The sequence below is a fragment of the Cebus imitator genome, unplaced genomic scaffold (assembly GCF_001604975.1).
Source record: "Cebus imitator isolate Cc_AM_T3 unplaced genomic scaffold, Cebus_imitator-1.0 Scaffold20, whole genome shotgun sequence".
Lineage (NCBI taxonomy): Eukaryota > Metazoa > Chordata > Mammalia > Primates > Cebidae > Cebus > Cebus imitator.
In genome coordinates, this window is record NW_016107335.1 from 6,370,118 (window position 1) to 6,390,516 (window position 20,399).

Here is a 20,399-nt window from a genome sequence, read left to right on the forward strand (position 1 = left end):
AAAAAAAAAAAAAAAAACCATAGGATTTTGAAAGCTAAACTTTTGCTGGAATACTCAATGTGAATTATGTGAATTAAAATTTTCTACTTTGGGCTGGCTGTGGTGGTGCATACCTGTAATTCTAGCACTTTGGGAGGCTCAGGTGGGTGGATCAGTTGAGCCCAGGAGTTTGAGACCAGTCTGGGCAACTCAACAAGACCCTGTCTCTACAAAAAAATGCAAAAGTTAACCAGGCATAGTGGCACATACCTGTGGTCCCAGCTACTCAGGAGGCTGAGGTGGGAGGATGGCTTGAGGCTGGGAGGCAGAAGTTGTAGTGAGCTGAGGTCATGCCACTGTACTCTTGCCTGGATGACAGAGTGAGACCCTGTCTCAAAGAAAAAAGAAAAGTCTACTTTGTGTCTGTATTTGATTTGTGCAGATGCTTCCAAACCCATCTTTGAGAAGAACTTTTAAATCACTACATTAGGTTTACCTGCTGTATTAGTCCATTTTCATGCTGCTGATAAAGATGTCCCCAAGACTGGGCAATTTGCAAAAGAAAGAGGTTTAATTAGACTTACAGTTCCACATGGCTAAAGAGGCCTCACCATCATGACAGAGGCAAGTCACATCTTACCTGGATGGCAGCAAGCAAAGAGAGCTTGTGCAGATAAACTCTCCCTTAGTAATAACCATCAGATCTTGTGAGACTTACTGTCACAAGAACAGCACAGGAAAGACCTGCCGCCATGATTTGATTACTGCCCCCCTTTGGTTCCTCCCACAGAATGTGGGAATTCAAATGAGATTTGGGTGGGTACACAGCCAAACCATATCACCTGCAGGACTGAGGCCCTCACCATGCTGAGTGTGAGCACCCTGTAGTCTCTGGGCAGCAGGCCCTACACCAGGCAGTTTGCTCCTCTTGCTTTGCCTCCTGTGTTGGTCACTTTGTCAAACCTGGTCTCGGACTTCCCTACCTCGTGAACTCTGCCACCAAAGCCACACACCCCAGCTGTCGCTCCCTACCAGACCTGCTTCCTTTCAAAATGCCAGTTCCACAATTGGCTTTTAGGCCCTTAACCCTCACAAACCAAGACTTGCATTTTTATTCTTTAGCTGTCTCTCAAGAGGAGCTCAAGAAGACGGTAACTGATGAAGCACACTCAGAAGTTCCTGGGTTTTGTGCTGGGGACAGAATACTCAAGTCCCAGCCTTAGAGAAGCTAACAGGAAATGTAATCAAGTAAATCTTCAGTGATTATGTAGTGTGATCCATGTGATGATGGGAGATGATAGAGTTCGCTTTCCTTTCCTCAGTGTTATTAGGACCAAATAAGACATGTATGAGGCAGCCTCTTTGAGGCATGCAGTACTCTAGAAAGCTTAGTTGCTGAGGGTCAGCCTGTCTGGCTACTTCTCTGCAAGCAGGAGAGGGAGGATTCTCTGAGCAGGAGAGGGAGGATTTGCTGTGGTCTGCTTATTGGTTTCCCTATCTGCGCTTCTGCATGGTCCATAGTTCTCTACCACATAGGGCAGTAAAATACGCCGGGTAGGAATGGGGGGTTCAGCTTAGCTCCTCAGTAGCATAGTAGGAAAGGGCACACTGAACATCTGGGTGGAATACAGGTTTATTTGCTATGTTCACTTTTAATTATATGGACAGTTGTTAATAGCAAAATAGTTCTCCTTGAGGCTGGAATCTTTTTTTTTTTTTTTTTTTTTTTAAAGAGACAAAGTCTCCCTCTGTTGCCTGGGCTAGAATGCAGTGGCATGATCACGGCTGACTGTAGCCTCAACCTCGCAGGCTCCCACTTCAGCCTCTTCAGTAGCTGAGACTGGTACTATAGGCACATGCCACCACACCCAGCTATTTCTTTTTTCAAATTTTTTGTAGAGGCAGGATCTCCCTATGTTGCCCAGGTTTATCATGAACTCCTGGGTCCAAGTGATCCTCCTGCTTCACCCTCCCAAGGTGCTGCATTACAGATATGAGCCACTGTGCCCAGGCCTGTGTAGAATTCTTAAATGCAAAAGAGAAGTCTATGAAAACTGATAACATACTGTGCTATAAGAAAGCCTAAGCCAGGCATGGTGGCTTATGCCTGTAATCCCAGCACTTTGGGAGGCTGAGACAGGCAGATCACTTGAGCCCAGGAGTTAGGTGCCAGACTTTGCAACATGGTGGAACCCAGTCTCTACAAGAAATACAAAAATTTGCTGGGTATGATGACACTTCTTGTAGTCTCAACTACTTCAGAGGCTGAGGTGGAATCATTTTTTAAAGTTCTTCTTAAGGTAAATTTAGAATTCCAAGTTGTATGTAAGATTATGGTGGAAATTTGGTGCAGTCTTGGCTCACTGTAACCTCTACCTCCTGGGCTCAACTGATTCTCCAACCTTAGCCTCCCAATTAGCTGGGACTATGGATGCAGATCACCATGGCTGGCTTTTTTTTTTTATTTTTTTTTTTATTATAGAGTCAGGGTCTCACTATATTGACCAGGCTGATATGAAACTCTTGGGCTCAAGTGATCCTCCTGCCTTGGCCCTCCTAAGTGCTGGGAATTAAAGGTGTGAGCTACTGTACCCAGCCTAGATTTTTTTTTTTTTTTTTTTTTAAAGACAGGGTTTCACCATGTTGGTCAGGCTGGTCTTGAACTCCCAACGTCAGGTGATCCGCCTGCCTTGGCCTCCAAAGTGTTTGGATTACAGGCGTGAGCCACCGCGCCCGGCCTAGATTTCTTACATATTGTTTATGAATATTCCAATATACAATGATTTGTTCATAATAATAATAAAGGCCGGGTGCAGTGGCTCACATCTGTAATCCCAGCACTTTGGGAGGCCAAGGCAGGTAGATCACCTGAAGTCAGGAGTTCAAGACTAGCCTGGCCAACATGGTGAAACCCCATCTGTACCAAAAATACAAAAACTAGCTGGGTGTGATAGCGCATGCCTATAATCCCAGCTACCCAAGAGGCTGAGGCTGGAGAATTGCTGGAACCCAGGAGGTGGAGGTTGCAGTGAGCCAAGATCACGCCACTGTACTCCAGCCTGGGCAACGGAGCAAGACTTTATGTCAAAATAATAAGAAAATAAAGTAATTGAATTCTTATATAGACCATCATTTGGTTGGGGCTAATAATCTGCATTTTAACATTGTGTTTCCAATCAGGTAGTTCAGCCATAAATTAATTACAAGCAAGAGTCGAATGCCACTGTTGAGTGGATTTTGAAAGGCTCTAGAAGCAGAGCAACTTCCACAGTGTCATTTGATTTAACTTGTGCTGTCCTCAGTGAGTTATTTGAACCTATATGGAAGGAGGGTTGGAGTCTTTAAAGTTCAGAGTAGTTGACTTTGATATTTAATGCTAGGAAAATGATTTGGAATGCAGCTGGACATAGTTTTAAGAGATAATACAAGTAGCAAAGAATAATTGAAGAGGCAGTTTGGGAATGTGTAAGGGCGTTTTCAGTTGGATGAATGATGCTGTTGGCATTTAGGGCCTGAGAGCCACGGACTGCCTCAATAATATGTGAAACCACAAAATCCAGAATTGTTCCCCCCATAACATTGAGAAGCCCCTCATTAAGAGAGTGCTTTCTCCTGCATGTCAGAGAAGTCCAACTTAGTGGCTTGGCCAGGTGAAAGCTCGTTTTCCTCACATCCTGAGCGGCACAGAGAGAGGCTGTGCTTGGCTGGCAGGGGTTCCATATGCCCAGAGTAGTGTCCTGGGTAGTTCTGTCTTCCGTGCCCTCCTGAGGGTGGGCTTTCATCCTCACTGCTTCCAGATGGCTGCTCCACCTCCACAGGAGGGCGTGGCAGGGCAGAAGTGGCCCCTGGATAGGAAAGCAAAACTAAGAAATCATCAACAGCGAGCAGCCTGCATCTCATTGGCAACAGCTGTGTTACCTGGTAACCTTTCTTTTCAAAAGAGACTAAGAAAAATAGTTTTAAAGTGGACACATTTCCCTCCCCATCAAATTAGGGTTTTATACTTTAGGAAGGGGGAAGAGTGGATATGGTGGAATCAACTACCAGAAATGGTGTGTACTCTAGGAATCGGATTTTGGAAAGGCCCTACATCTGTGGAATCTCGCAAGTTTAAATGGGAGTGCATGTGAACCTGGCCGGAGGAGCGTCCCCTAGCTCCTGCCAACCTCACCAGTGCGCTTTCATTTCCTTAGCTATTGTATTTGCTTATATGGGTCCATTGTAGCAAGTGAATTTAGATTTTCTTTCACATTCCAGTAAATGTCTTTTTAAACTTTTTTGCAGACTTTGCATTTTGTAGCCTACTCTTGAGCTGCTGCATTTTGACTGAGATTTTAAAATTTTACACAGGTGATATTCTTGAATTTCATGGCCCAGAAGGAACAGGAAAAACAGAAATGCTTTATCACTTAACAGCACGATGTATACTTCCCAAATCAGAAGGAGGCCTGGAAGTAGAAGTCGCATTTATTGACACAGATTACCACTTTGATATGCTCCGGCTTGTTACAATCCTCGAGCACAGACTATCCCAGAGCTCTGAAGAAATGATCAAGTGCTGCCTGGGAAGACTGTTTTTGGTGTACTGCAGTAGCAGCACCCACTTACTTCTCACGCTTTACTCACTAGAAAGTATGTTCTGTAGTCGCCCGTCTCTTTGCCTTTTGATTTTGGATAGCCTGTCAGCTTTTTACTGGATCGACCGCGTCAATGGAGGAGAAAATGTTAACTTACAGGAGTCTACTCTGAAGAAATGTTCTCAGTTCTTAGAGAAACTTGTAAATAACTATCGCCTGGTTCTTTTTGCAACCACACAAACTATAATGCAGAAAGCCTCGAACTCGGTGGAAGAACCTTCTCATGCCTCCCAACGCCTGTGTGACGTGGATATAGACTACAGACCCTATCTCTGTAAAGCATGGCAGCAAGTGGTGAAGCACAGGATATTTTTCTCCAAACAAGATGATTCAAAAAGCAGAAACCAATTTTCATTAGTTTCACGCTGTTTAAAAAGTAAGAGTTTAAAAAAACATTTTTTTATTATTGGAGAAAGTGGGGTTGAATTTTGTTGATATATATCATAAAATAGTCTTTTGCAGGGTATTATGCAAGTTTTTCTTTTTTAAGACAGGGTCTCGCTCTATCTATCTCGCTGGAGTGCAGTGGCACAATCATGGCTCACTGCAGCCTTGAACTCCTGGCCTCAAGGGATCCCCCTATGTGTGCCTCCCGGAGTACAAGGATTACAGGCATGTGCCACTGCACCTGGCCAAAAGTTTTCTTTTTTTTTTGGGGATGGAGTCTCACTCTGTCACCCAGGCAGGAGTGCCATGGCGCGATCTCGGCTCACTGCAACTGCTGCCTCCTGGGTTCAAGAGATTCTCCTGCCTTAGCCTCCCAAGTAGCTGGGATTACAGGTGCCCACCACCATGCCTGGCTAACTTTTGTATTTTTAATGGTGACTGGGTTTCACTATGTTGGCCAGGCTGGTCTCGAACTCCTGACCTCAAGTGATCCACCTGCCTTGACCTCCCAAAGTGCTGGTATTACAGGCGTGAGCCTCCGCGCCGGCCCTAAAGTTTTAAACTCTAGGGGAATTAACGGTATTTCTTTACAGAATGGATTTGTTATAGTACAATAAAACTAAAGACTATTCTGTTTCTAGGCTGTTGAATCAAAGTGGTATTAACAATTAAACTTTGTATTAAGCTTGCTTTAAAAGCAAATAAATAATGTATACATATACTACATATATCTGCCTAAATAAGCTGGACATTTATAACTTTGTGTCACATTTTTGGAATTTCGTTAAGTACTTTTTTTTGTTGAAGAAACTTTACAGGCTAGGTGCAGTGGCTCACGCCTGTAATCCCAGCACTTTTGGAGGCCAAGGCGGGCAGATCATGAGGTCGAGAGATGGAGACCATCCTGGCCAACACAGTGAAACCATGTCTCTACTAAAATATAAAAATTAGCTGGGCATGGTGCACGTGTCTGTAGTCCCAGCTACTCGGGAGGCTGAGGCAGGAGAATTGCTTGATCCCAGGAGGCAGAGTTTTCGTTGAGCCGAAATCGAGCCACTGCACTCCAGCCTGGCGACAAAGGGAGACTCTGTCTCAAGAAACTTTACATGAATGCATTTCTTTCTTCTTCTTGTTTTTTTTTTTTTTTTTTTTTTGAGATGGAGTCTCACTCTGTCACCCAGGCTGGAGTGCAGTCCAAGTAGCATGACACCCAGCTAATTTTTGTATCTGGTTTCACCATGTTGGCCAGGCTGGTCTTGAACTCCTGGCCTGAAGTGATCCACCTGCCTCAGCCTCCCGAAGTTCTGGGATTACAATGAGCCATCGTGCCTGGCATCTTTTCTTTTCTTTCCTTTTCTCTCTTTTTTTTTTTTTTTTTTTTTCAAACAGGATCTCACTCTGTTTCCCAGGCTAGAGTGCTATGGTGCAGTCACAGCTTGCTGCAGCCTTAACCTCCTGGGTTCAAGTGACCCTCCTACCTTGGCCTCTTGAGTAGCTGGGACTATAGGCGTGGACCACCACATCCTACTAATTTTTGTATTTTTTGGTAGAGCCGGGCTTCACCATGTTGGCCAGGCTTGTCTCAAATTCCTGTACTAAAGCAATCCATCTAGCTCAGCTTCCCAATGTGCCGAAATTACAGGTGTGAGCCACCGTGCACAGCAAATTACTAGTATTTAGAACAGTCAGGCATACCTCTAAGTGGATGGAATCATTTCCAACTGAGACCTGGACAGGCACTTTTTTTGTTGTTTGTTTTTGAGATGGACTCTCTCCCTCTGCTGCCTAGGCTAGAGTGTGGTGGTGTAATCTTGGCTCACTGCAACCTCCACCTCCCAGGTTCAAGTGATTCTACTGCCTCAGCCTCCCGAGTAGCTGGGATTATAGGCGTGTGCCACCATGCCCAGCTAATTTTTGTATTTTTAGTACAGATGGGGTTTCACCATGTTGGTTAGGCTGGCCTCAAACTCATGACCTCAAGTGATTGACTGCCTTGGCCTCCCAAAATGCTGGGATTGCAGGTGTGAGCCATCATGCCCGGCCTGGACAGGAACTTTGGTGCAGAGATGGCCCAAATGGATGTGTGCACCTCAAGGAGTATACAAGGGGATGTATTGTGGTGGAGGAAGAAAATTTTAGAAATTCTCTTGACACATTTAATTAAAGAAGAGATCAATTTGTATCAGTTTGATGTTTAGATTGACCTCAGCAGTCACCTTCAATCTGTATGTCAGAATGTCATATGTCACATATGTATCTGAGTTACTCCGGGGAAAAGTGAAAGGATTTGGAGTAGTGTCCTCATGGGCTTGTTCATTTCTAGGTTTCCTCTTCAGTTAAAACTATTTATCTGTAAATGCACTTAGTAATGGAAGTTTCTTTCTTCTTTCTTTTTTTTTTTTTGAGACGGAGTCTCATTCTGTTGCCCAGGCTGGGGTGCAGTGGCGTGATCTTGGCTCACTGCAACCTTCGCCTCCCAGACTCAAGCAAGTCCTGCCTCAGCCTTCTGAGTAGCTGGGATTACAGGTGCCCGCCACCACACCTGGCTAATTTTTGCATTTTTAGTGGAGATGGGTTTCACCATGTTGGCAAGGCTGGTCTTGAACTTGTGACCTCAGGTGATCTGCCCACCTTGGCCCTCCAAATGCTGGGATTACAGGCTTGAGCCCCCACACCTGGCCATGCATATGTTTAACTTTTTTTTTATAGTTCATCTTTCTAAATTTTGTGTACTTTTATTATATGCAATACATGTTAGACATAATTTTTTTTTTTAGGCGGAGTTTCCCTCGTGTTGCCCAGGCTAGAGTGCTGTGGCACAATTTCCACTTACGGCAACCTCTGCCTCCTGGGTTCAAGCAATTCTCCTGCCTCAGCCTCCTAAGTAGCTGGAATTACAGACATGTGCCACCATGCCCAGATTTTTTTTTGTATTTTTAATAGAGATGAGGTTTCTCCGTGTTGGTTAGGCTAGTCTCAAACTCCTGACCTACCTGCCTCAGGCTCCCAAAGTGCTGGAATTACAGGCATGAGCCACCGCGCCTGGCCATATATAAGTAATTTATAAACATTTGTAAGTTGGGGAAATATGCTAATTTTGCCCCATCAGTGTGTATGGTCAGTACAATTCAGAATCCTTCTCTACTCTAGAGTACTACTTTCAGCCCTCGAGAAAAGATGTGAGTATTCAGTTACCTTCCCTTTCAGCCTCTGTAAAGTATGTGCCAAGTGTGTATGAAAAACTTGGCAACTCTCAGCAGAATTCTAGCCTTAAATATGATAGAATTTTCCATTTCCTCTTTCTGTAAATGAAGTGTTAATTTAATGGACTGTTATTCACTGATTTATAACTTACTCTTTAGGAAAATGATTAAAAAATAATGAACTTTCATATTAACTTAAATGATCAATTATATAATAATATGTCAGACTAAAGACTGCATTATCTTAAAATGATTTGTTATTTGACATGTTGGAAGGAATTAAGAATACTGGTTAGGCCGGGTGTGGTGGCTTACACCTGTAATGCCAGCTCTTTGGGAGGCCAAGATGGGTGGATCACTTGAGGTCAGGATTTCAAGACCAACCTGGCCAACATAGTGAAACCCTGTCTCTACTAAAAGTATAAAAATTAGCTGGGCGTGGTGACACACGCCTGCAATCTCAGCTACCAGGGTGGCTGAGGCAAGAGAATTGCTTGAGCCCTGGCAGCCAAGGTTGCAGTGAGCTCAGATTGTGCCACTGCACTCCAGCCTGGGCCACATAATGAGACTCCATCTCAAAAAGAATACTCATTAACAAAAAATTTTTTTTTTTTTTTTTTTTTTTTTTTTTTTTTTTGAGACAGAGTTTCACTCATGTTACCCAGGCTGGAGTGCAATGGTGCGATCTCGGCTCACTGCAACCTCCGCCTCCTGGGTTCAGGCAATTCTCCTGCCTCAGCCTCCTGAGTAGCTGGGATTACAGGCATGCACCACCATGCCCAGCTAATTTTTTGTATTTTTAGTAGAGATGGGGTTTCACCATGTTGACCAGGATGGTCTCGATCTCTTGACCTCGTGATCCACCCGCCTTGGCCTCCCAAAGTGCTGGGATTACAGGCTTGAGCCACCGCGCCCGGCCTAGCAAAAAAAATTTTTAACTAAAAGTTAAACACTACAGAATTTTAAGGTTGGCATGGTGGCTCACATCTATAATCCCAGCACTTTGGGAGGCTGAGGCAGATGGATCATTTGAAGTCAGGAGTTTGAGACCAGCCTGGCCAACATGGTGAAATCCTGTCTCTACTAAAAATACAAAAAAAACAAAAGATTAGCCAGGTAGTAGTGGTGCATGCCTGTAGTCCCAGCTACTCGGGAGGCTGAGGCAGGAGAATTGCTTGAGCCTGGGAGGCGCAGGTTGCAGTGAGCTGAGATTGCGCCACTGCATTCCAGTCTGTGCAACAGAGTGAGACCCTGTCTAAAAAAAAAAAAAAAAAAAAAGAAGAAGAAGAAATGTTGGTACTTGTAAAAAGAATCCGCTTTGTAAAGAGAAAGAGATAGAGACACCACACTGTAAGTTACATATGTAGCAGACACCAAGGGTGCTGGATGGAACCAGAATAATAGAAGTGCATGATTACAAATCTTAGAATATTTATCCCATTTATTTATCTTATTTACCTGCAAAAAAAACATGAGGATCATTAAATACTTTTCTTCTTGGGGTCATTGTGAGAATCTAGTGAAAAAAAAATACATGTGAAAATTAGTTCAGACATTCATTTAATATATACCATCCAAAATTAATATGGTAGTTACCTTATCACTTGCTTCAAATGTATAGTTTTCTATTTTTTTTTTAAAGGTCATCAGTTATTTAATTAGATTATTAGGACATTTAAAGCACCAATTTGTGAGGATAAATTCCATTTGTCAGGGCAAACACAGATCACAGGTAGCCCTGGAGCTGAGGAACAGCTTTGATATTTGGTAAAATTTGTGAGTCCACAGCTTTCTGATCAATCTTGCGCTGCTCTGTAATCTCGTATTTTTCTTTTTCTGTGTCAAAGATCTCACCTTCCTGGTGTCTGGGCTTCCACAACTTCTTCTTCTTGAAGTAAGCATCAGTAAGATGTTTTGGGATTTTTACGTTGCTGATACCGATTTTGGTTGAGGTGGCAATGACAAATTTCTGGTGCGTTCTTCGCAGAGGAACTCGATTGAGGACCAGAGGTCCAGTCACAAGTAACAAGCCACTAGCCAGCTGCTTCAGGAAAACCACCCTCTTGCCCCTGTGGCGCCAAGGAAGAAGAACAAAAGGGGCCCCGGGGGGAAGCCGGCCCCCAAGTTTCCCAACGGCCGAACGAAAGGGTTTTTGCCGTGGCTCAACAGCTTTCGAGGCACATCTTCAGTAGGATAATACCCAGGCATTTTGCGAAGTTTAACCACCCGGGTACCGCCGTTTTTGTCACCACCACATTTTGTAACAGTTGCAAGAACCTTCTCCTTCTTTTTCTTTTCAATCTTGGATTTAGCCGCTGAGTACTTCCTCTTGTACATGGCCTTTCTGGAATACATGGCAGATCGGGAATACCTGCCGATTCCTCTGACAAGAACAGGATTGCGGCTGCAATGGGGCTTCTCCTTCTTGGGCTTTAGCCTTGGGGTTACCATTTTTCACTTTGCTACTAGCATCAGCCTTCTTGGCTTCAGGTTTCTTCTCTTTAGTATCCGGCTTCTCAACTTTTTCACCTGCCATCTTGTAAGATGGGAAAGAGTAGTTTTCTACTTTTAACCACAAGATGCTGTCTTATTTGTTTCAAGGCTTAGCTAAAAAAAAAAAAAAAAAAAAGATGCTGTATTATTAATATCATTAATTTTTTATGTAGACTACTCATTTATGGATTAGCTAAGAGTGAGAGTGAAATAGACATTTTCAGATAAAGAAAAACAGAATTTACCACCAAAATTTCTTCAGTAAACTTCTAAAAGTTATACTTCAAAGGAAGATTATCCCAGAAAGTAAATCTGAGATGTAAGAACTAATGATGAGCAAATGGTAAGCACTTGAGTACTGTAAATCTGAAGAAATACTGATAGTAAGGCAATCCTAAGCAAAAATAACAAAGTTGGAGGTATCACACTACCCAGCTTCAAACTATACTACAAGGCTATAGTAACCAAAACAGCATAGTACTGGCACAAAAACAGACACATAGAGCAATGGAACAGAAGAGGTAATTCAGAAATGAGACCGCACACCTATAATTTTCTGATCTTCGACAAACCTGACAAAAGCAATGGGCAATTAATTCTCTATTCGATAAATGGTGCTGGGATAACTGGCCAGCCATATGGAGAAGATTGAAAATGGACCCCTTCCTTACACCATATACAAAAATTAAACCCAAGATGGATTAAAGACTCAATGTAAAACCCCAAACAATAAAAATCCTGGAAGATACTCCAGGCAATACCATTCAGGACATAGGCACAGTCAAAGATTTCACAATGCAAATACCAAAAACAATTGTAACAAACCAAAAATTAACAAATGGGATTTAATTTTAAACTATAGAGCTTCTCCACAGCAAAAGAAACCATCAACAGAGTAAACAAACAACTTATAGAATGGGAGAAAATTGTTGCAAGCTATGCATCTGAGAAAGGTTTGAGATCCAGCATCTGTGAGAAACTTAAACAAATTTAGAAGAAAAAACACTCCATTAAAAAGTGGGCAAAGGACATGAACAGACACTTTTCAAAGGAAGACATGAAGACATTTGTGGCCAACAATCCTATGAAAAAAAGCTCAACATCACTGATCATTAGAGAAACGCAAATCAAAGCCACAATGAGATATCATCTCACACCAGTCAGAATGGCTATCATAAAAATGTAAAAAAATAACAGATGCTGCCGAGGTTGTGGAGAAAAAGATATGATTGTACACTGTTGGTGGAAGTGTAAATTTGTTCAACCATTGTGGAAGGCAGTGTGGCTATAAAGACAGAGATACCATTCGACCCAGCAGTCTCATTACTGGGTATATACCCAAAGGAATAGAAATCATTCTGTTATAAAGACACATGCATGAATATGTTCATTGCAGCACTGTTCGGCAATAGCAACGGCATAAAACCAACTTAGATGCCCATCAGTGATACACTGGATTAAGAAAATGTGGTACATATACACTAGGGAATACTATGCAGCCTTAAGAAGGAACAGGGTCATGTCCTTTGCCAGGGACATGGATGGGGCTGGAGGCTATTATCCTTAGCAAACTAACAGGAACAGAAAACCAGGTACTGCTTGTTCTCACTTATAAGTGGGAGCTAAATGATGAGCACACATGGACATAAAGAAGGGAACATCACACATTGGGGCCAACATGAGGGTGGAGGGTTGGAGGGAGAAGAGCAGAAAGAATAACTATTGGGTACTAGGCTTAATAACTATTGGGTACCTGGGTGACAAAATAATCTGTACAACAAACCCCCATGACACGTTTACCTATATAACCTGCACATGTACCCTTGAACTTAAACAGTTTTACAAAGTTGATAGTATAAAACTATTTGGTTTGTGAGGAAAAAACATAAAGTTAAAATTCAGAATAGCCTATTGTCTCCTGTAATCCTGTATATGTAAGGGAAGTAATTGAGCTCATTCAACCTGAAGATCTTGCATTACTCTTTTTTGTTGCTGTTTTCTTTTGAGGCAGGCTCTTTGACACCCAGGCTGGAGTGTAGTGGCATGATCTTGGCTCACTGCAGCCTACACCTTCTGGGCTCAAGTGATCCTTCCACCTTAGCTTCCTGAGGAGCTGAAACTACAGGTGTGCACCATCACGCCTGGCTATTTTGGGGGCAGGGTTAGAGACAGGTCTCCCTATGTTGTCCAGGCTGGTCTGAAACTCCTGGGCACAAGAAATCCTCCTGCCTAAGCCTTTGAAGCTGGCAGAATTTCTTTTATAGGCAGCCCTTCAAATTTTCAACTTCAAAATCAAGGCTAAATTTGGTCCATTTCTTTACTGTCCTTCAGAATAATACAAGGTTAGCCTGTCTCTACAAAAATTTTAAAAATTAGGCATGGTGGTAGTGGCTATACTCCCAACTACTCAGGAGGCTGAGGTGTGAGGATCACTTGAGCCCAGGAAGCTGAGGCTACAGAGAGCCATGATTATGCCATTGCACTTCAGCCTGGACCACAGAGTGACAGCTTGTCTCAAGAAAAAAAAATGGGCTTAATGCAGTGGTTCACGCTTGTAATTTCAGCACTTTGAGAGGCTGAGGCAGGCGGATCACCTGAGGTCAGGAGTTTGAGACCAACCTGGCCATTATGGTGAAACCCCATTTCTACTAAAAAATACAAAAGTTGTCTGGGTGTGTTGGCAGGCACCTGTAACCCCAGCTACTTGGGAGGCGAGGTAGGAAAATCGCTTGAGCCCAGAAGTCAGGTTGCAGTGAGCCGAGATTGCGCCACTGTACTCCAGCCTGGGCTACAGAGACTCCATCTCAAAAAAAAAAAAAAAAAAAAAAAAGTCAACAATAGGATTATTAGATTCCAAATTTAGACCAACAAAAAACCAAAAAACTTTCTAACGAATAGGTCAAATAAGAAATCATACTCAAAATTTAGGGCAGGCGTGGCTCACACCTGTAATCCCAGCACTCTGGGAGGCCAAGGCGGGTGGATCACCTGAGGTCAGGAGTTTGAGACCAGCCTGGCCAACATGGAGAAACCCCGTCTCTACTAAAAATATAAAAATGAGCCAGGCGTGGTTGTGTGCACTTGTAATCCCAGCTACTCAGGAGGCTGAGGCAGGAGAATTGCTTGCATCCAGGAGGCCGAGGTTACAGTGAGCCGAGATTGCACCACTGCACTCTAGCCTGGGCAACAGAGTGAAACTCCATCTCAAAAAAAAATTATATTCAAAATTTTAAAATACTAATATACAACTTAAGTTATAAAAAGAAAAAATAAAGGACACCGAAGAAGGAAATAACAGCAGAAACTGATTAAATAGAAAACCAAGTGGGAACAACCAGGTGAAAGCTGGTTCTATTCATGGATGATTAGGAAGAGCAAGCTTTTAACAAGTTCAAAACAGTAGGAGGGGTGAGTAAGAAGACAGAACTATAGAGAGAGCAGAGATTTATTTTAGAATATTTATACTAATAAATTTGAAAACACAATAGACACATCTTACTAAAACTATCTCCAAGAAAACACAAAAACTCTCTAAAATTGACATTTTAAAAAGCAACTATAATTACAAGACTTGAATCAGTAATTTCAGCTCTCCCCAGAAATTTAGGGAGACTTCCATTTTCAGTGATAAAATATGTAATTTAGACAAACTTGCCCACTAAAATGAAGAAACTGGATAAAATACAAACATTTGATACTTCAAAGAGTAGCTAACCAGTTGGTGAAGAATTGCGGGTCAAGGTCCTGAGAGGGTGGAAGGCCATATGCCACTTGCAGTAGCTGAGAGTGAGCTGTGCTTTTGGTCGTGTCTCTGGGGAGCAGTAAACCACAGCCCACTGTCACCAGGACACTGAAAAGTGGTGCCCGAGGGTTAAGGGTGAAATGGAAGTAAACCAGCCTCTTACCCAGACTGCAGTTCAGTCTTGCATCATTTGAATGGCATAAAAAGTCACAGGCCAGGCACGGTGGCTCATGCCTGTAATTCCAGCACTTTGGGAGGCCCAGGTGGGTGGAATAGCTGAGGTCAGGAGTTTGAGACCAGCCTGGGCAATGTGAAGAAACTCTGTCTCTACTAAAAATTTAAAAATTAGCTGGGTGTCGTGGTGGGTGCCTGTAATTCCAGCTACTTGGAAGGCTAAGGCAGGAGAATCATTTGAACCTGGGAGGTGGAGGTTGAAGTGAGTGGAGATCATGCCATTGCACTCCAGCCTGGATGACAAGAGTGAAACTCTGCCTCAAAAAAAAAAAAAGTTACAGGCCAAGCTATGATAGCATTGCCGCACTCCAGCCCATGTGAGGGAGCGAGACCACGTCACACACACGAGTCACAAACCTTAATGTTTTTTAAAATTTTGGTCGAGCGTAGTGGCTCACAGCTATAATCCCAGCACTTTGGGAGGCCGAGGCAGAAGGATTACTTAGGGCCAGGAGTTCCCAATCAGCCTGGGCAACATAGACCCCCGTCTCCACAAAAATATTTTAAAAATAAAATTGGGGATAGAGAGATGAAAGGAAAATGGCAAAATATTGGTAACTGTTAGAGTATGATACTAATTGAGGTGATCTCTGATTTTTAGTGCCCCAGACCCTATGAAAGTAAAAATTCTCTAATAATGAGAATTCTCATCAATAATATCATCCTAGGCCTCAATTTGTTTGTAAAAGATAATTATCAAATGCCGTGTCCGAAATGTGTCTGAAATACAATCAGTAACATGACACAGAAAAAGACAAGTCTCCATGAATAAGAAACTGCAGGAACAAATGACTCCCCCAAAATGCGCACCTGCACACACAGACACACGCCCACTCACAGACTTAGAATACATGGCAAGAACAGCATATAATTTGGCACTGGGAGCAGATGGAACTAGTGTTCTAAGGGCCTTGCATTGTATGGGAGACCGGAAAAGGTTTCAACATTAGACATTGAAAGAGTCTGCACCTTATGATTTCTTAACTACTCAAGAATAGAAAAGCGGCATAACTAAAATCAAACAAGGGAAAGTGATGGGCTAATTTTTAAATTTAAAAAAAACACAGCAGGACAGATCCAAAGGACAGAGGAGGTGGTGCATTGAACCCCATCCACACCATTAGCTGGTCGTGGAGTCCTCATTGCATGTAAAGGGACTGAGGACTCCAGTTACAATGACAGAGTCTCGCTCCATCACCCAGGCTGGAGTGCAGTGGCACGATCTCGGCTCACTGCAACCTCCGCCTCCTGGGTTAAAGCAATTCTCTTGCCTGAGCCTCCCAAGTAGCTGGGACTACAGGCACGTGTCACCATACCTGGCTAATTTTTTGTGTTTTTAGTAGAGACAGGGTTTCACTGTGTTACCCTAGATGGAGACTGGTTCTTAAAATATGTATTTGCTGTTTTATTTTTAGAGAGAAGGTCTTGCTCTGTTGCCGAGGCTGGAGTGCAGTGGCACCATCACAACTCACTGCAGCCTCAAACTTCTGGGTTCCAGTGAACCTCCTGCCTCAGCCTCCAAAGTAGCTGTGCCTACGGGCATGTGCCACCTCACCCAGCTGATTCCCTTGAATTAATAAAAGGTATATACAAAAATCCCACAGTAAACATTACTTAATAGTGAAATATTAGAAGTGTCTCTTAAGATCAAGAACAAGACAAGAGTGCCTGCTATCATTACTTGTATTCAGCATTGTACTGAAAGTGTCAACACAGGCAAGGAAAATGAAAAAAAAAAAGGCATGTGGAAGAAACAAAATGGTCATTCTTTAAAGGTTAGATGACTGTATGTATGGAAACCCAATGTCATTTATGAGCAGATTATTAGAAATAAAAGTTTAGCAAATTTGTGAGCTAAAAGATGAACATTTAAGTTTTTCTAAGTACCAGCCACAGAATTAGAAAATAGAATTTTAGGCCGAGCAGTGGCTCACAACTATAATCCTAGCACTTTGGGAGGCCAAGGAGGGAGGATTGCTTGAGTCCAGGAGTTTGAGACCAGCCTGGGCAACTTAGTGTGAGACCCTGTCTCTATAAAAATAAATTTTAAAAAAGAAAATGGAATTTTAAATATATATAATTTTTAATCATAACTAAAAATATAAAGTTCCTAGAAATCTAGCAAGAATATGCAAGACCTTTTTGGAGAAAATTACAAAGCTATATTATAAGCTGAGTTTAACCCTTTTCTCATTTAGAAAAAAAAAAGTGCAGCTCACTGCCAGCGTTCATTTAATTTTACATAAACACACTCTTGGAGGCTGAAGCAAGTCTTACTGATTTTCAATGTGAAAATAAAATATAAAAACTGTTCCTGGAGTTATTTCTAAACAGAACTAACATCTGAATCATCAGAATCATCTATTTCAGAAAACTCGGATTCATTGAATAAATCTTCAGCCAACTGTTGAGAATGATGTTAACATCACGTGTAGGAATGATACGTTTTCTAGGATTTGACATTTTCAGGAATCGAGAATTACTATGTTTTGTAAATAGAAATACCACTACTAAAAACAGAATGATGTCTTTTGTTTCTAAAGTCAATATACTAGAGCAACGTGAAAATAATAAAAGCAAGATATTTCGTGGCAAAGTTATCTCGGGTAAATGCTGCAACTGCAAGCACTGCCGATGAGTATTCTCGGGGCAGATGGGAGGAAAGGAACCCCTAAATAAATGGAGAGAATGGCAGGGCACGGTGGCTCAGCCTGTAATCCCAGCACTTTTGAAGGCTGAGGTGGGTGGATCCCCTGAGGTCAGCCTGACCAATATGGTGAAACTCGTCTTAAAAAAAAATGGAGAGAAGTAGTATGTTTGTGACTGAGAGCCTCATTGTCGGAAAGATGTCAGTTCTGCGACTGACCAATTGATCCCATGTAATTCCTGTCAAAATTCCAACAAAACTATTTTTGTTTTGCTTCATTGGGAACTGATTCTTAAATTTAGTACAGTGAGGAGCCAGGAGTCCTGGAGCCCCCTGTATCCATCCACTCAGGTCCGCCAGGAGGCAGATGCTAAAATGATGTCAGAAGCATAAGAGATGAAAGACAAGAGTGGGCAGAATGAGGCAGAGAAAGCCTTCAGGCCTGCCACCTGTGGAATGAAGGAGGCAGGAAGAACTGGCAGGAAGAACTTGAGACCGCAGCTTAGAGAGGCTGGGCCTGTCCACCAGGGAACTCCTATGCAAAGGTTGTCTGGAGGACACCCTCACTGGGCGGAAATATCCCGGCCATCTGCCTTGTCCAGGCATTCATGAGCTGCCTGTGGAGACCATGACCTCAGCTCAAATACTGTGGCAGAGCCCAAAGGCACTTTAGCTGGAGGCTGCCAGATAACTCACTTTCAAAAGGAGACGGAGCAGTGCAATTCTATGGCTGCTAAATGTTCTTAAAGGAGGCTGAGGTAGGGGAACTTACCCTAGATGTAAAGATACATAGCTAAAGTGAGAATATGCTATTAGTACAGGATACACAAATAGAACAGAATGTAGAGCTTTGGAACAAGCCCACACATGTATGGACTTTAATGTATTTCTGAAGCAGCAAATCATTGTGGAAAGGTTAGGCTATTCAAATCCTTGTAGCAAGGATGGGTGACACATAATGGAAAAAGATGAAACTGAAAATTGGATTACTTTAGTACTTAAAATTTTTACTCATCAAATATACCATAAACAAAGCAAAAAAGAGAAGCTATAGAGTATATTTGCAACCCATGCAAACAACACATTTAATATTTAAAACAATGTAGTGTGTACATATGTGCACACAAATATACGTGTATACATAAATCAAGGAAAAATTAATAAGAAAAATGAGCAAAGGATATTCCAAGGGATTTCACAGAAAAAGAAACAGGACTGGTCAAAAAACATGAAACGATATTCAATCTTATTGGTAATTGCAAATACAAACTAAGAGCTCAGTAAGGTGTCATTTCATGCACACTTGGATGACAGAAATTAAAAGGCTGACGTTACCGAGTACCAAAGAAGATGTGCAACAAAGAACTCCAACTCGTGCTGCTCGTGGCAAAGATCGCGCCATTGCATTCCAGCCTCGGCAACAGAGTCCGTCTCAAAAAAAAAAAAAAGAATGCGTTACTGTCAGATGCATAATCATTCAAAAAATCCTAGAAACATAATGCTGATTTTTTTTTTTCCAGAGGCTAAGGAAGGGATGGGGTTGGGCAGGGACCAGAAGGGGCTGGGGTGGAGCCTGCTACATTTCCTTTTTTTTAAAATAGAGATGGGGTTTCTCTGTGTTGGCCAGGCTGGTCTTAAACTCCTGACCTCAGGTAATCCGCCCGCTTCAGCCTCCCTGCATTTTCTTAAAGGATATTACAAAGGAATACCTTCGGCCGGGCGCGGTGGTTCATGCCTGTAATCCTAGCACTTTGGGAGGCCGAGGTGGGTGGATCACCTGAGGTCAGGAGTTCAAGACCAGCCTGGCCATCATGGTGAAACCCCATCTTTAAAAAAAAAAAGAAAGAAAAGAAAAAGGAATACTTTCAATATAATACCTTTTCAAATAATACCTTCAGCCAGGGCGCGGTGGCTCACACTTGTAATCCCAGCACTTGCTTGAACCGAACCCGGGAGGCAGAGGTTGCAGTGAGCCGAGATCACGCCACTGCGCTCCAGCCTGGCAACAGAGTGAGACTCCGTCTCAAAAACAAAAAACTGCAATTATCCGTACTCAGAGCCAAAGGAAAAAAAACTGCAAGCAGACTTTGGTTTCTTAGGGGAGCCTGAGTTCTGGTTTCTCATCTAGGCTCACCCACCTTCTCTCTTCCGTCCTACCACATTCCCACTTCCAAGTATGTCCAGTTCCCTGCTTAGCTTTCACGGCATCTGCTCTGTTAGGTCTGCAGACCTAGTTCACTCTACCAGCGTCCTGGCTTTAAATATCGGAATGTTTCAACAGAATACAGAAAATAAATTTTTTTCTAAATTAGAATGAAGGAAACTCTGAACCTATTAGCCTATTCTGTTTGGGGAGACCACTCTTTTTAAAAAACGGGGAATTGCTATTGTCTTCCCTCCACTTTTTTTTTGTCTTTATGGGTTTATGCTTTTTTCCCCTTTTCCTGTGATTTTAGTAAGGTTTCAGGAGGAATTAGTGATTAACAGGCATGTCCGACTTGCAGTGGTATCTAGAAGTTTTTATCATTTAAGCTGATTCCAGATTTTCTATTCCTTGCAGTTAAAATCATCTTGATTTGATGGAATTGCAATAGTATTTACTCAAAGAAATATTTTATGATTTTTAATGAGTACGTAGTATTTCCTCTGATGGAATAAATATGTAATTATTTAATCATCCTTGAAATATGAGTGGCTTCCAATGTCTTTGTTTTTTGAAGATAGAATTATAGGCCGGGCATGGTAGCTCAAGCCTGTAATCCCAGCACTTTGGGAGGCTAAGGCAGGCGGATCACCTGAGGTCAGGGGTTCAAAACCAGCCTGGCCAACATGGTGAAACCCTATCTTAAAAAAAAAAAATAGAATTATAGAAGTAAAAAAATTAAAAATAAAGTTTCTAAAACTTATAAAATTTTTCTGCAGTTGTTAAATACTATCGAACATCTCAAACTGGGCACAGTGGCTCATGCCTGTAATCCCTACACTTTGAGAGGCCAAGGCAGGAGGATTGCTTTGAACCCAGGAGTTCAAGACCAGCCGGAGCAATATAGTGAGACCCCGTCTCTACAAAAAATGTA

The 20,399-nt window shown here is 42.4% G+C and overlaps 1 protein-coding gene and 1 pseudogene across 1 annotated transcript in view; one reads left to right on the forward strand and one right to left on the reverse strand.

The window, feature by feature from the left end:
* Positions 1–5,687, forward strand: part of XRCC2 (X-ray repair cross complementing 2) — a 37,303-nt gene extending 31,616 nt beyond the window's left edge. Inside the window, exon 3 of the mRNA XM_017520038.2 lies at positions 4,330–5,687. Coding sequence (XP_017375527.1) covers positions 4,330–5,051 — 722 coding nt within the window. The 3' untranslated portion in view covers positions 5,052–5,687. The remainder of the gene's footprint in view (positions 1–4,329) is intronic.
* A 4,179-nt stretch (positions 5,688–9,866) lies between these two features.
* Positions 9,867–10,742, reverse strand: LOC108297341 (annotated as a pseudogene).
* Between the last annotated feature and the right edge of the window lie 9,657 nt (positions 10,743–20,399).